We start from the raw sequence: 16,679 nt of genomic DNA, 5'->3' as shown, positions 1-16,679 counted from the left end.
TGGTTTTGGCTGCCTGACACTCAGGGTCCTTATATAGGTTCCACCTACCTTTTCACTCCATGCCCAGAGTCCAACTCCAAGGAAGACAACTCCAGCCAACTAAGCAGGAACAGGTGGGAGAAAGAGAACAGTTAGGTCAGAAGCCAGTACCATGAACATGCCTCTGAGAGTAAAGTCCACATGCTAGTCAGAGATGCTTCTGGCTCACAACTAAGATGCTTGGCCCTGCTGGGTATGGTGACACACACCTATATTCCAACAACTCGGGAGGCTGAAGCAGAAGCAGAAGGATCCCAAGTTCAAGGCCAGCTTTAGCAACTTAGCAAGGCCCTAGCCAACTTAATGATACCCTGTCTCAAAATAAAAAATAAAAAGTGCTGGGAATGTAGCTCAGTAGTAAAGTGCCCCTGGGTTCAATCATCCATCCCCCCCAAAAAAAAAAATTCCTCAACCTTGAAGATGACAGGGACTTCTACCCCCAGAAAAGGACATGAAGGTTCTGCAGATAAGCAGTGTGTACCTTTCCTGAATGTATGACAAACTCCTTAAACACCAGATGGCTCCATAACCCCGAGAAGAGCCTCAGAGCAGGCTAGGTCCTAGAAAGAATGCAGTCAAGCTCTACCCTGTTCCTTCTGTACTCTGCCGCACCTACACCTACCCCTACCCAAATTCATTTCAGGGCATTCTCAGTGTGTAAGAAGACATCGTGCCTCAGGAGCATTAGAGGCCTCCAGCACAGGCGAGGGCATGGGGAGCAAAGCCCTGTACCCAATGTGCTTCCCACTTTAGATCTCCAGCACTGGATTCAGACTCCAGCCACAAGCAGCTACCCAGGCCAGCTGCTGCCCAGGATTGAGCCCCCTCTCCAGGGTACCTACATAGAGCACACAGTACACATGTGCTCAGAAGATGCTGGGTTACTAGATAATGAATTAAATTAAGCCTGCACTAAGCAATGATCTCACTCAGAAGAAAAGCACCCCTAGTTTCCCACCTGCAGGAACCCACTAGGGCTAAGTTGCCCCTGGGCCATGAGAAAGGAGACCACCCAAATGCACCACACAGGTTCCCAAGTGCACCACACACGTTCCCAAACCAGGGAGAATTTGCCATATAAAAGGAAAACACATCATGTTCTGTGCAAATGAAGCTGCCTCCTGTTTTTCTTTTAACTACTTTATACCATGCTGGCATTTCACTGCCATTTATCAGTGTCTCACAATAAATAACAGGGCTTGGTTTCTCTATGACTCTCACCTTTCCAAAGTATATTCTCCTCAAGCTTTAAGCTATTTCTGCCCATTTTATTCAATACTAGACCCAGGTGGTTGGAATGGGAAGGCAGGCCCTTTAATGAAAGCTCTGGGAGGTCTCAGCCTCTTCCAGATCACAGATCATTTTCAGAAAATGCACACACGCCCAATATTCTGCTCTGCATAGAATATTGGAGGGCTGGTTCGCAGTTTCTAGTGGTTGGTCTGCGAACCCCAACTGAAGAAGCCCTGCCAGAAACCTAATCCCTGCATTTTACAAAGCAGAATACTGGTGCCCAAAGAGGCCAAGACCAAAATGTCAGGTAGTGAGGAGAAGGGCCCCATCCCATGCTCAGTTCATTCATTCATTTGTTCCTCACTCACTGGTTCAAAGATTCAAGGAGTACATCTTGGGTACTGCATTTCACCAAAAGGCCAGCAGGCTGCTGGTGCTTAGGCTCCAGTAGATTGGTCCTTTCTACCATGCCACCCCACCCAACACCACAATGATTTTCTTAATTGATGAGGTTTTTGTTTTTCTTGATGAGGTACATGACTTCATGAGGTACATGACTACTTCTTTTACTTCCCAGGGGTTTTGCAATTATGGGAAGCAACCCACAGGTGACTGCTCTACCCCACCACTCCTCAAGCTTCCCAATACTCTCTTCCCTCTTGCCTAAGCTGGAGGTACTCTTTTATGCCATCTTATCTGACCTTATGGGAGGTGAGGTTGCAGTCAGTCATTACTCCTTCAACTACTTCACTGCATACCCAGCTTCAGGGACATCAAGGCAAAGGGTTGTCTCCCTCGCTGACTCCTCTTTCAGATCCCACCAAGTGCTAGAGAAGCTCACAGGTCAGTCCTAAGTCCTTCACTCTGCCCTGAGCCTGCTATGTGATCTCATGATTCTCATGGCATTAAATGCTGTCCATACACTGCCAACTCACGGATCCAGATCATAGTCACCTCTTTAAGTCACACACCCCAATGTCTCCTTGATTCGTGCACCTGAGAGATCTAATGAGATTCTAATCGGAAAATGTCCTCAGTGTCTCCCCATCCCTGCTCTGCTCCTCCCCAACTCCTCACTTTCTCTTTAGAAGGTACCACTCTCTCTGTCCACCCATTTAAGAGAAAACCCTGACTTCACACTTGATGCTTCTGTCTCCCCTGCCTTGTATTCAACTCACTGTTAACCCTCTGCTGGTTTTGCCTTCAAAACACATAGGGCATTCAACCAGTTCTCCTCTCAGCTCCCACCTGTCTGTTATCTACCTGCTCAGGTCTGGATCCTGCAGGGGCCTCCTCACAGGCCTCCAAGCAACTAGAGTGATCCTTTGGAAATACAACTGCCCTTTAGTAATTGAGAGGGACTGGTTGCAGGAACCCCTGTGGATACCAAAATCCTCATGCTCAAGCCTCCCATATAAAATGGTGCAGTATTTGCATATAACCTATGCACATCATCCATACACTTCAAATCATCTCAGATTACTTATAATGCCTAGTACAATGTAAATCCTGTGTAAATGGTTGTTATAGGAAATAATTACCAAAAAATGTTTACATGTTCAATACAGCATGAATTTTTTAAAAATAGCTTCTATCCAAGATTGGCTGAGTCTACAGATGCAGAACGGGCAGATACCAAAGGACATGGTTAGATCAGGTGACTTCTCTTCTTTAAACTCTCCAATGACTTCCCTTCAGACCTAGAAATAAACTCTGAAATGGCCTACAAGGCTCTACCCCAGGCTTCAGCCCACATCTCAGCAACACATTCCTGCCCATCACCCCACATCCTGGCAGTCTGGCTGTTTCTTGAACTCACCAAATTCATCCCTGCTCAGAGCCTTGAAACTGTTACCTCTGCCTAGAATGTTCTTTGTCCATATCCATTCCTGGCTTCCTCATTTCTTTCAGGGAGGTCTCCTCAAATTTCACCTTCTCAGATATGCCACCTTTATCATTACTCCCTGTCCATCATTTGGCATCTCCTTTTGCCTGATTAACTTCATGGCACTGATCCTAGATCACAGAGGCTAACTGTATTATCCAGGGGTATATCCCAGCAATACAGAGAAGGATCTGGCATGTAGGTGAAGAACAGGTCCTTGTGAGAACCTCACCAGGGCTGCAAGGCCAGGCAGTCCCAGCCTGTGGTGCTTCCAGCTCTCCTCCCAGGCACACTACTGGAAACCCACTCCAGGGAGCCAAGAAAGAATCCAGCCTGGCCCAGGTCTATAGTAAAGCCCTGCACAGTCAAGGATCAGGCAGAACAGAGCCAAGGCTGACTAGCACTATCCCCCATCAGTGTTCCCAACCTGCTTTCCTCGACAGTCCACCCAGCTCCTGGTGACATGTGGACAGGTGAATGAAGTCAGCCTTGAAATACTCGACCAATGGTCATGCAGACTTCCCCTCTCCTGACCTCTGTGTCTCACAGCTCACCCCTCACCCCATCTTCTGCATCTATCTTTCCCCACAGTAAGACCAGCCTCAGCTCCACTTACATGTATGTGTCTCACTGACTCCATGCTGAGGTGCTGTTTTAATTCTTCCTCCAGGTGACTAAACAGATGCAAGGAAGATTACACTGCTAAAGAATACAAAGGAAAAGTCCTCCAGAAAGATTCTCAACTCTCCATATCAGAAGCCAGCGTTCACTGCCTGCCTCAGGAGCATCAAGGGCTGTGCAGGGGCGGGCATGTTCCTGTTCATGGCTGTTCCAGTCATCGCTGTTTCCCAAGGCCCCCTAGGAAAGCCCTTGGTCTGCAGAGAAGCCCACTACCCATAACTGTAGTGCAGTTCTCCTTCCCCTCACAATGACTAGGCTCTAAGACTAAGGGCTCATTTTTTTTTTTTTTCCATTTTATTTTAAAGGAAGAATTAAATTTAACTTACACAAGAAAGATAGGAACTTAGAGGTCACATGTCAGATCATGGGTTCAATGAATACTGGCACAAAGCTGGAACTTTGTAGACCAATGATCATTTTAGGAACAAGAAGACTGAGTGAAGGTGGCCCAGACAGGGAAGTAGCCCGCCTGCACACTCAGAGAACAGCCCCATTAACTAGCCAAGGAACCCGCTTCGTCCCAGTGGAGCCCTTCCCTGAACTCTGGAGCAGATGGTGTGTGGGACTGGGATGGGTCATAGTCCCTAGCTGCCCACCATCTGGAAGCAATGGCTCTGCTGGGCGCCCTCCAGTCTCCTTTGTCCCTTTTATGTGACCTAACTGAATTCCTTCAAGTAGGGATCCCAGCTCCAACCAAGCTCAAAGTGAGTCCAACCTTCAGTCTGCTTGGATCACTGGACATGCATACTGCTGTGGTCACCAGGCCTGTAGCCCCACCCTTTGCTTTACACTATGTTAAACACTTAAATGCCAAAAGAGACCTTTTAAATACCCCAAACACTGCTCCTATTACCCTCATTTTTCAGAGGAAAGGCTCCAAAACAGAGCAACTTGGTTAATTGTCCAAGGTCACAGAACTAGCTGGTGCTACTTAAGAACCAAATCTAAGTGTCTCTGACCCTGACAACATGTGACTTCAGAACTCACATGGGAGCCCAGTGGTATAAGAACGCCATGGAGGGGCATCTGGGCTGTGCAACTTCAAAGTCAACAAAACATAGCTGTTTGATGCGGAGGCCCCTATTAAAGAAGTCTGTGTTCCAACCAGGGCAGATGGCAAGGGAGAAGGGCTTCTTTAGGGATCATCAGAACATTCAAAATGACCTTTCCTCCTCAGTCAAAGGCCCATATGATAGAAGTAAGAGGTCTGCTTGCAGTGCTGAGCTGGTCCTGTCCTTTCTTGTCCTGGAAGCTTCAAGAAATTCCCTCACCACCTGAGCAAGCCTGTGGCACTTTACCAAGCAGGATCAAGTCCCAGCAAAAGTATAAACAGCTGGTCAGGCTCTGCTGGCCTGGAAGAGAGAATTTCAACTCCAAGTAGGTCAAAAGCAGTCTCTTACCCAGGATTTAATGGCTTTGGCCCTTGCAAGATTTCCTTTAAGCATGTGTGAAAGCACTTAGGCAACTCCTGCAGGCCCCAGAGGTCTTTCCTCAGCAGGTTCAAGGAGAACCACCAGCAACAGGGCAACATTTTCAGCTCTGTTCTGCTGGCCTCTGGTTTTTACACAATCCCCTTGCTGATTCAGGCTGACATTCACAGAGTCCCTTCCTTCCCCTGGGCCTCCTATGGGCGTCTCAGAGATAACTGGAAGGAAGCACAAAAGTGAAATAGCAAACGATGGGGTGGTTCAGAGCAATGCTGAACTAATGGCATAGGCTGGCGTGCCCCGAGTCTGGTAACATCCTAGCAACAGGACCTCATGCACTTCTAGGACCCTCTTTGGGCTTGATTTCCTCTACACAACAGGGATGAGCCTTCCTTGGTCATAGGAAGGTTGTAGGCTGGGAGGAAACCTCCTGTGACATGCTTACCCTGGGGCAGAGCTCAGCTGAAGGAGCCTTGTCTCCCAAGGTACAGGCACAACAGAAGTACAGAGAGGCCTTCAGAACAATACCACAAGCACCTACTGCACTGATGATACTGAGTCCCACTCCAGTTGCCCCTGCACAAGTCTCTGTCCTAAGTTGAGGTCTTCCTTTCCAGAAGCTTCACTGGGATTCTGGAGACAACAGGAATGCAGAACTCTGGGAATGGGTCTTTCTGGAGGCTTACATGTGAGGCAAGAAAAGATGATGGAAGAAAACAGGGAAAAAAATGAGTGGAAAAAGCTAGAATTGAGCCTCAGTTCTGTTCCTAACACACCCGTGGCTTTGAGGAAGCCATCCCTCTTTTGGGGCTCAGTTTGCCCATCTGAAAAATGAGCAAAAGGCCTATGCATCTCCATTGAGACTTGCTCTCCTCAATCCTTCCAGGTGCGAAGTCCATGGTCCTGGTACTATCCAGAATAGAAAACCCTGAGTTCAGGCCTAGTGAACACCAGAAATCCTTGTTGCTTTCTGAAATGCCAATGAATCAATTGAATTAGAGGTCAGAAAGGTTGCCAGAGGGCACAGACCCCAAACCTAAACTCAACATTCAAAGCCCAGTGGGCTGAGGGAGGATTCATGGGATACTCATCAAGGTTAGAAGACTGTGTTCCTCAAGACTGGGGCCACTCTGAGCTCTCAACAGAGCAGGGAACCTCCCTTTCAAAGTAGACTCCTATTAGATGAGTCTGAACTAAGCCACTTCTCAGAGGGAGTTTGGAAGATCTGAGAGCCAGAATGGAGACTAGAGCTCAGCTTCCTCATTACAGGAGGAAACAGTGCCCAGGAAGGAGGTATCCTGCCTGGGCCCCAAAGCTATCTTGTAACAGCATTTCCTCTTGCCGGAAGGGTGGGTTTGACAATAAGAAACACGTGCCCTTTCCAGCACAGCAGTGAACCCATGTGAGGGGCCCAAAGAGGAAGGGCAAGGACTGGGCAGAGGTCTCCAAAGGCAGTTTCCCCAGCTGTCTCTGTGTCCTCTGATAACACAGAGCTGGACCCAACAAGCCCCACCCAGGAATCTGGCAAGGAAGGAAGGTGAGGGGATAGTCATCCAAGGGAGCTACAGTCAAGTGGGTGGAAGGAACCTCCACCTCAGTTGCTACCATCACTGTCATAGTTCATAGTGATTAACAGTGGGTAGAACTCCAAGACTCCAAACCAGGGCCAAAAAGTAAATGCTTGCAGTTCTGTGTGCTGGATGATCTCTGTTGCAAGCACTCAACTCTGCTGTTACAGTGGGAAAACAGTCAAAGACAAATAAATGAACCAACATGGCTGTGTTCCAATAAAACAATATGTGCAAAATAGGCGGAAGACCGGGTTTGACCTGCAAGCCATGGTGTGCCAAGGCCAGCACTAAACTATCACATTAAAGCCATCTGGACCTAGAGATGAAAGACAGGATTTCCTTTAACTCAGCCCCACAAACCCTGGGATACCCCCATACACTGGTCTCCAACACAGGTCTCCAGATTTTATATTACATTAACGGATAGCTTAAAACTATAAATAACCCAAATGACATATTTCTATAATTAAATATTACATAACTACATATTAACACCTGAAATGAATCTTACACATACTTAACAAAAGATGTCAAGCATAAAAGACTTGGTTAATGGAAGAATATTTGGATGGAAAACTATACTTAGCATGTAATGAAAAGGTACTACATAGATCTACACACAACAAGGAAAAATCAGTAAATATGAGATAGGAATGACGAAGAATATGAAATTAGCAAGACAGAGATTTTAAAATAAATATTGTACATATGTTCATGAATTTAAATAAAAATATAAACATGATAAAGAGAGAAACATATTTAAAAGCACAAATGGAATGAGTACTAGAAATAGAAAATACAACGTAAGAAGTGAAGAATTCACTGGATGCATTTAACAACCAATTAAACTTTGGAAAAGAAGAGATCAATGGATTTAAAGACAAAGCAACAGTAACTGTACAGACTAAAGGAAAGAAGGGAAAACAATAAAAACTAAACACAGCCTCCTGCTGCCTGCAGGCAATAGTCATAAAAGCAGGCAGGGAGGGAGCATATTTGAAAAAATAGTAATCAGTATATTTCCAGATTTGATAAAAATTACATTCTCACAAATTCCAAAGGTCCAATGAACCTCAGATTAAATACAAAGAAATCCACACTGCACAATACAATCCAGTAAAAAAGAGAAATTCCACCCCCAGCCTGCAATACTGGGGATTGAACGCTGGTCATCCTACCACTGAACTACATCCCCAGCACTTTTTATTTTTTATTTTTGAAACCAGTCTCACTAATTTGCCCAGGCTGTACTCGAATTTGCAATACTCCTGCCTCAACCTCCCCTCCCAAGTACCTGGGGTTATAAGAGTACACCACCTCACCTGGCTAAGAGAAACTTTTGAAACCAGCCTTAGGGTGGGAAAAGATAAAATACATGTGCAATATGCATATACAAAATATTTTAATCAAATGAAGTGAAAACATATCAAAATGTGTGGCATGCACAAAATATATAGCTTCAAATTCCTATACTTTAGTCTAAGTCAAGAGAAATTCAAATCGGTGATTTAATCTACTTTCAAAAGCTAGAAAAAAAGCTAAATAGTTCCCAAGTAAATACAGTTGAGAAATAATAAAAGAACAGCAGTTGATGAACTGGAAATAGACAGTGGTCATGGATGGATAAGAATGTGAATGTACTTAATGCCAATGAACTTAAAAGTGGTTACAAGGATAAATTTTTTGTTATGTATATTTCACAGTTTTTGAAAAATAAAAGTAAAAAATAATTGTAAAAGATTTTTTAAAATAATGGAATTCAAAACATAAAAACAAGAAAGAGCATACCTAACTTCTTTTTTTAGCATTTTAAAAAATTTGTTCTAATTAGTTATACATAACAGAAAAATGCATTTTGATACATCATCCACAAATGGAGTGTAACTTCTCATTCTTCTGGTTGTACATGATGTAAAGTTACACTGGTCTTGTAATTATATGTACACATAGGGTAATAATGTCCCATTCCTTCTACTATCTTTTAAGAAGTCAAAGACATAAGAGTCAAGTCTAATTTACAACAAGAGGAAGCAGACTGATGGTCAACTGGGGAAGAGATGCAGAGGAAGGGGCTGCAGAAGGCACAAAGGAAGCTTCTGGAGTGAGAGAAATGTTTCACATCTTCATTTTGGTGATGGTGGTTGTGTGGCCCACTGAACTGTCATCAAACTGTACATACACACACACCAGGTTACTTTGCCTTGAAAGTACCCTGTGAGTGTTCAATAACCATATGACCAGGCAAGAACCTCGGTGCACCCTGGACACCACTTCCTCTGTGACCCCTACTCTGTCTCACTCATGCCTGTGTGAGAAGGGCAGAGGCCACGGCCCTGTGGGGATCAGCACCCTTGGGCATGCCTCAAGTTCTGGTGACTCTGAGTAGTCCTTGCCCTCTGCCTTGCATGAAAACCCACACATGTCTACTGACACCAAAAAATAAGGCAGTATATTTCCTGTGAATTGGGACAGGCTTTCTGGAAAAGAAATTTTGATGCTACAAGTATGTCAGGCAGGTCAAATCAATGCATACCCCTTCTGACCCACTTAATGTCACTCCTGGGAATCTATCCTGGCAAATGACTTCCCTCCCTTCTCCAAAGGGAAGAACCTGTATTACAAAAAATTAATCACTACATCCTTATCTGGGATAGAAAAAAACTGAAAACAACCTAAAAGTCCAATATGGGAATTTCTAAAACAAACATAGTCATAAAAACTATGTAACAATAGGAACATTCTAGACCAGGTGATGCTGCTGTGAAAATGCAGACATCAAGAACCTGAAGAGACTGCTCACAAGGACCTGAAACTATGGGAGCCTCAGACAAGAGGGGGCACATGAGGGGGAAAGCAGTAATCCTTAGATGCCTTGATGTCTTGAACTTCCATGCAATAATAAAAGTTTATCATATAATACTTGCAGAGAAATTGGTACGACATCTTCTCAGCAGTGAAGGCAAAAATGTATACTACACCATGCTTAAAATACTAAACTTGGGGGACTGATAGGAGGAAGGAGTGGAAGGAGGGGAAAAGTACTAGAAATGAAATTGACCAAATTGTGTGCATATATGAATATATCACAAGTCCTACTAATACATATAATAATGTGATAATAAATAAATAAATAAAACACTATACTTTTCCCTTTGCACTGCATTAGTTATCCAGATGGAAACAAAGAAACTATGAATTCAGACCTGGGGATCAGGCCTTGGGGTCTGATATCACATGGACAGAGTTCAGCTCAAAAAGAATAATTCTCCATCAGAGGAGTCAAGGAACAACAGACCACCTTAGGAGGTCTAGAAAATGGGGTGTCCTCTATAAGAGCATACCCAAAGGTCAGATGCAGACTCTAGGACTTTACCGACAAAGACACCAAAGGAGCTGGGTGCAGTGGTGCATGCCTATAATCCTAGCAGCTGGGGAGGCTGAGACAAGAGGATCAAAAGTTCAAAGCCAGCCTCAGCAAAAGCTAGACACTAAGCAACTCAGTGAGACCGTCCCTAAATAAAATACAAAATAGGGTTTGGAATGTGGCTCAGTGGTCAAGTGCCCCTGAGCTCAATCCCAGGTACCCCAAGATGCCCAAGAAGCAGAGGAAGAGCTGACCCATCCATGCTGGCACTACCTCTGGGTAAGGTAACCACAGGTTCCAGTTTGCATGGGACAACAGGACTGGTGTACACTGGGGTTCTGGCAAAACTCTCAATGTCTTCTCACTCTCAGAAGTTTCCTGATTTGCTGGGCAAGATGGCACACACCTATAATCTCAGTGACTTACAAGTCTGAGGCAGGAGGATTCCAAGTTCCTAAGTTCGAGGCCAGCCTCAGCAACTTACTGAGGCCCTAATCAACTTAGTGAAACCCTATCTCAAAATAAAATATAAAAAGGGTTAGGGATGTATTCAGTGGTAAAGTGCCCTGGGTTCAGTTCCCAGTACCAAAAACAAATAAACAACCAAACAAACAAAAAGTTTCTGGATTTGGATGATAAATTACGTGCTCATCCTACTCACAGGAGGCATCCAGGCACCCATTACTCTGAAGGAGGTATCTCAAGCCAAACTGATCCAAAATCTCCCATCTCACTCCACAAGTCCATTAGGCTGAGGCTAAGCCATGAATTTTACAAGTAGGAAAGTAACAGCCCAGACTTGCCCATCACTAAGAACACCAATGTCAGAACATCACTTGAGAAAATGTTTAAACTAAAAACAAGCAGCAGACTCACTTGTGGGCAACACAGGCCTATTATCTGTATTAAGAAGGGATCTGAGTTCTTCACTTTTAGCCCACTCTGAAATGAATCCAGGCAAGGGCTTTATCTGAACTTTTCAGACTAAAGTCAATGCTAGTTGGGGAAAGCAATCCTGGAGTTGCAAACTTCATCTAAAACATCTCTCTAGAGAATTCCTCAGCCAAACCAGAAAAGCTCAAATTCTTTGTGGAACCAGGCAGGGTATGAATGAACAAAGACAGAGGGCCATACAAGGCTCCTCCAGCATACACCTCTCCCAGCTTCCCTCCCTCTGCAAGCCAAAGTAAGATTTTTTTTAATTTTTAAATTGTGGTAAAATGTACAATATGAGTGTAGAGTTCAGTGGTATTAAGTAGATTCCAGTCTGGTGCACCATCACCACCATCCATCCACAGAACTCTTTTCAAAAATTGAAAGACTGTACCCACCAAACAGTAACTCCTTCCTAAGCTTTGAATGTGTTCCCCAAAATTCAGGTGCTGGAAGCTTAATCCCCAATGGAGCAGTGTTGAGAGGCAGGACCTACAGGAGTGATTAGGTTAAGTCATGATCACCAGAGTGGGTTTGTTACAAAATCATGTTCAGCCAATCTTGCCTGTTATGAGGCAGCAAGATGGCCCTCAACAGATGCAGTCCCTGGTCATGGATTTCTCAGCTTCTAGAACCATGAGCCAAATAAACTTCTATTTTCGATGAGTACCCAGCCTGTGGTATTTTTGTTAGAGCAGCACAAATGGACTCTGACCCTTACCATTCTCTCCCCCACACCTCCTGGCAACCAATATTCCGCTTTCTCTATGATTTTTGACTACTCTAGGTAACCTAAGTGGAATCATACAACATTTATCTTATAAGTGGAATCAATTTGTTTTTTTGCCTCTGGCTTATTTCACTTAACGTAATGTACTCAAGGTTCTCCTACATTATGCGTCCTAACTGTCTTCCTTTTAAGGATAAGACACTATGGCATGTTGTGCCATATTTTATTTACCCACTCAATCATCAAAGGACACTTGGGTTGTTTCCACATCTGGCTATGGTGAATAATGCTGCTATCAATGTGGGTGTACACATCTCTCTTCGACATCCTGCTTTCAATTCTTTTGGGTGTATACCCAGAACTGAAATTATTGATCACATGGTGAGTCCATTTTTAATTTCATGAGGAGCCACTATACTGTTTTCCATCATGGTTGACCTATTTTACATTCCTGCCAACAGTGGACAATGGCACCAATTTTTCTACATCCTTCCCAACATTTGTTTTTTTTTTTTTCTTTTAAATAACAGAGATGTGAAGTGATATCTCATTGTGGTTTTGATTTTTCATTTCCCAGAGCTGAAGATTGTGCACAACAAACAAGTCTCGCATAACTAAACAGTAATTTAAAAAGTAAAATGCTCACACTCTCACAATGCTATTGTTGGGCCAGGTGCTGTGGTACATGCCCATTAATTCAGCAATTCAGGAGGCTGAGGCAGGAGAATTGTAAGTTTGAGTCCAACCCAGGCAACTAAGCAAGACTCTGTCTCAAAATAAAAACCAGAAAGATGCTGCTCAGTGGTAGACCACCCCTAGGTTCATTACCTAGTACAGTTAAAAAAACAAAAAACAAACCTATATTGGCTGGAAGCAATTTTTCCTAATATCTCTATGATAAGACCCTTCAGGAAGCCCAGCTCATTCTTACTACGTGAAACATGAGATACAGAACAAAACAGAGACTCAGTGGCATTCGTGTTTCTTACCCCAATCAGGTATTAATGGTCCCTGGGAAATCTCAGCCCCTAAGTCAGAAAAACAGCTAACAAAAACTGTTAGAGTGCTATAGGCATTTATCTTTAAAGAAAGTTATTGTGAAAATAATGCTCAATGGGGGCAAACTGCTAAATTAAAGCTTGTATTTGTCCCATCACCTAGAACTGGTTGCAGTAACAACAGGTTGCCTTCTGCATATTCATCCCTGCCTGCTGAGCAATCCTCCTCCTTCACTGCTCACCTCATCAAAACAAAACCAATACCAACACTGTGCAAGATCATCTATCCAGACTGCTTCAAAATAACACAAAGAGTGGGTGGGGGGAACAAACGAAATTAAGATCAGCTATGAGTGGAATTCTGAAGCCCGATGATAGGAATGTAAGGCTCATTACATTTTTCTATTTTTGTATTTCTCTCCATTTCAAAAAAGAAAATTTCTCTGAAGAGGTATACTACTTGAAACATTTTCTGCAACCCTATGAGGCAGACAGCAAGCAGCTGAAAACAATGTTTCACAATGAGAACACCAGGCTTATCAAGGCCAACCAGTATCATGAAAGAGTCCAGACTGGCACCCTGGTGCCCAGGGTAGTTTGACATCCTCCTGCTACTCCATGAGTTTTCCAGAGGACAGTGCATCTCAATTCTCAGGCCTCACTCCATACTGCCAGTTCCTACACAGATGAAGATGGCAAATACCAGCCAAGATTCAGCAGGGAGGGTCTGGGCTGCTTGGGCCTGAGCAAGGTGACCAGTCTCCTGCCTGTATTTCCCAACCAGGCTCTCATTTCCTGCCTGTTTCTGTTTGTTCCCTGCTGTTCTGCCCCAATGCACACTAACTGAAAAATGATTAACTCTCAACCACACACACTGCCAATTCTGCAAAACCCTGATAAAACTACAATGCCCTTCAACCACTAAGCAAACCTGCTGCAATTCTGGATTCATGAACTCTGCTATTTGAATTTGCTGCTATGAATGTGTTACTGGGCAAGTGAGTACAGTTCCCCAGGAGCCAAGAATCTGTTCTACAAAGCCCCTGAAGAAACAGAGATGACCAGGGCCCTCAGCCACAGCAGCAAGAGCAGAGCTCTGCTCTGGCTACAAAAATCAGGATGGCAGTCTGAGGTATAGACAAAAAGGTAAACCAGCACCATCAGAAGGGCAGAAACCAGTGTTAGGCTGTCTGTGGCCCATGTGGCCCTTTATCAGTGAATACCTGACCTGAAGGGGTGGGGGCACAGGGCAGGTGGTCCAGAGGGTTTCCCTCCATACAGGGAGCAATTCAGGTCTGGGAAGCCACACATGATGAGGACAAGGCATAGTTCTCCCATTAGGAGGGAACCACAGGAACAATAGCAAAGATCCAGCAATGCTCTATTTCAGGGGCAGTGATGGCACTTGTTTGTGAGAGGCTATCTAAGCACAGGAAATGACCTGGGGTCAAAGGCCAAGCCACTGGAACCCCCCAACCCATATTTCTCCAGAACAGAATGCACTGAGATAAACTGCCAGGAGATGAAGCAATAAGTCAAGATTGAAAAGTTGGGAAGTCTTAGTATGTCTGCCTTGTTCTGAAGAATTCCAGTCCAAATAGGAACCACCAATCCACAACAGAGGCAAACTGTGACATTGCCACCACTCATCCTGACCCTCTTATTCCCTCTGCCCCCACACAGATACTGTGCTACTCAGCTTTCCATTGCTGCAACAAACACCTGAGATAATCAGTTTATAAAGAGAAAAGGTTTATTTTGACTCACAAAATTGGTGGTTTCAGTGCATGACTCATTGACCCATTGCTGTGGGACCTGTGGTCATAGGTGGCACATCATGGAGGCAGTGTGTGGCAAAATCATTCACCTAACAGCCAGAATGCAAAAGAAAGAAGAGACCAGGTCCCACTAACTCCTTCAGGGGCACCCCCTCAATAACCTAAGACCTCCTAGGACCTACCTGTGGAATAGGTCCCCGGGCTGGGTACCAAGCTTCTAACACATGGGACTTTGGGATCTAAACTTTCAAGAGCTAAACTATAGCAAATACTAATGGTTTCAACCATTAAAAGGTTTATTGTTTAAAAGCTTTTTGTATTATCATGTCCCTCAATGTCCTAATTTTCCTCTCCCTGGACCAATTCTACTGTAAGACACACATGATACATCTCAACTCTCTCACCATCTCCAGCCAGTAACCAATTTATCTTCTCCTTTTTAAGGCAAGAGTCAGTCCTTGAAAGAACTATCAAGAGTCTCTGTTTCGTTTCCTCACTTTCTGTTGGCTCCTTTGGGCAGTTCCAGCTGAGTTTCTATTACCCCATGCACACACACTACACACCCAGAGCACAGTGTCTCCAGTCAAGGTCACCAACGACCTCTACTTTGTCCAAGTCATTACCAGTTTTCTGTCCTCATCCTGCATCATCTTGCTGGGGTAAAGCTGACTGCTCCTTTACTGCAGAGGCTTCTACAACATGAAATCTCCTGGTCTCCCTTTCATCTTAGTCCACTCACTCAGTCAATTCTGCATGGGTTTTCTCCTCCACCCAGCCTCTGCACCCCAGGGCTCAGTATTCCAACCTCTCCTCCTCTTCCTCTTCTTAGTCAACATGCTCACTTGTTTTGATGTTCTCCTCAGCCCACTCCTTCCTCTGATGGTGTCTTTCACCTACACCATGATTAATGAGAAAGAAACTGACATCAATTGTACTCCCTCTCACTCACACTTGGCTTTAGTCATGTAGCCTTCTTCTGATCTTTGCAACTGCTATTCTCTCTGCCTGGAACTTTCTTCCCCAGACCCCCACTTGGCTGCTCTTTCACTAATATTCATAGCAGGACCTGTGGTCCATGCCTGAAGTCCCAACTACCTGGGAGACTGAGGCAGGAGAATAGAGAGTTTGAGGCCAGTTCTCAGTCCCCAGGTCACATCCTCAAAATGCTCTTCCCTGGCCACCCCAACCAAGAAGCTTCTCCCTGCCTGCTCTCGATGCCAAGCAGGCTAATCCTGCTCTTGGTGAACCATAAGCACTGCAGAGTCAAATAACATGAAGTACCATACTGCCTCCATCTCACTGGGAGCCTTCTGGGGGCAGGGAAGACAGCACCTGGACCAGAGCTCCAAGCCTTCCTGAAACTCCAAGGCTGAGTTAGGGGCCCTTAACCCAGCTTCGAATCACACTGATGCATCCATCACATTTGCTGGTTCCACAGACTCACCTAGGTAGGGCTTGGCAATCAAAAATATGTACAGAATCATGATTTATTCAGGAAGGACTGGACAAGAGAATGTGGCTCTTTTCTTGTACTTACCCAGAAGACGATGTTGTAGCTGAAGAGGAGGTACTTGTACCAGCAGCTGACCTCGGCGTTCGAGTATCTGTAATAGTGCATCTTCTGAGAAGCAGGGCCTGCAAAGAGACAGCAACTGATGAGAGGGCAAGTTTAGTGTAAAAGCATATGCCCAAAACCTGCTCCCCAAGGAAAGGAGAAGGTGAGGCTCATACAGATTGCAGAAATCTCTAAATTGTTTCTCTTACGTCCTATTGCTAGTCCAAGTGCAGTATACTACCAATATCAGCTACAGATGAGGTAAAAATCAGACTGGAGGGCTGGGGCTGTTGCTCATTGGCAGAGCACTTGCCTAGCATGTGTGAGGCACTGGGTTCAATTCTCAGCACCACTTATAAATAAGTAAATAAAGGTGCATCAATAACTAATAAAAATATATTTTTAAAAAGTCAGATTAGGTTGGCTTCCAAAAACAAACAAAAGAATTAGAAGGGAATTTTTAAAGAATGGAGAAAGACAATTTT

The 16,679-nt window shown here is 44.5% G+C and overlaps 1 protein-coding gene across 2 annotated transcripts in view; it reads right to left on the bottom strand.

Annotated features, from left to right (window-relative positions):
• Tspan14 (tetraspanin 14) overlaps positions 1–16,679 on the bottom strand; it is a 56,436-nt gene that overhangs the window by 12,762 nt on the left and 26,995 nt on the right. The window contains exons 2-4 of one of the 2 annotated variants that reach the window (XM_047553115.1): positions 16,177–16,274; positions 15,482–15,532; positions 49–99 (exon numbers count right to left, since the gene is read on the bottom strand). In XM_047553115.1, the coding sequence (XP_047409071.1) occupies positions 49–99; positions 15,482–15,532; positions 16,177–16,257 (183 nt within the window). In that variant the 5' untranslated portion in view covers positions 16,258–16,274. The remainder of the gene's footprint in view (positions 1–48; positions 100–15,481; positions 15,533–16,176; positions 16,275–16,679) is intronic. The other variant, XM_047553116.1, reaches the window with a different exon arrangement.

The sequence above is a fragment of the Sciurus carolinensis genome, chromosome 5 (assembly GCF_902686445.1).
Source record: "Sciurus carolinensis chromosome 5, mSciCar1.2, whole genome shotgun sequence".
In the NCBI taxonomy this organism is placed as follows: domain Eukaryota; kingdom Metazoa; phylum Chordata; class Mammalia; order Rodentia; family Sciuridae; genus Sciurus; species Sciurus carolinensis.
Note: the sequence above shows the minus strand (reverse complement) of the source record. Positions and strands in the feature narration are given on the sequence as shown.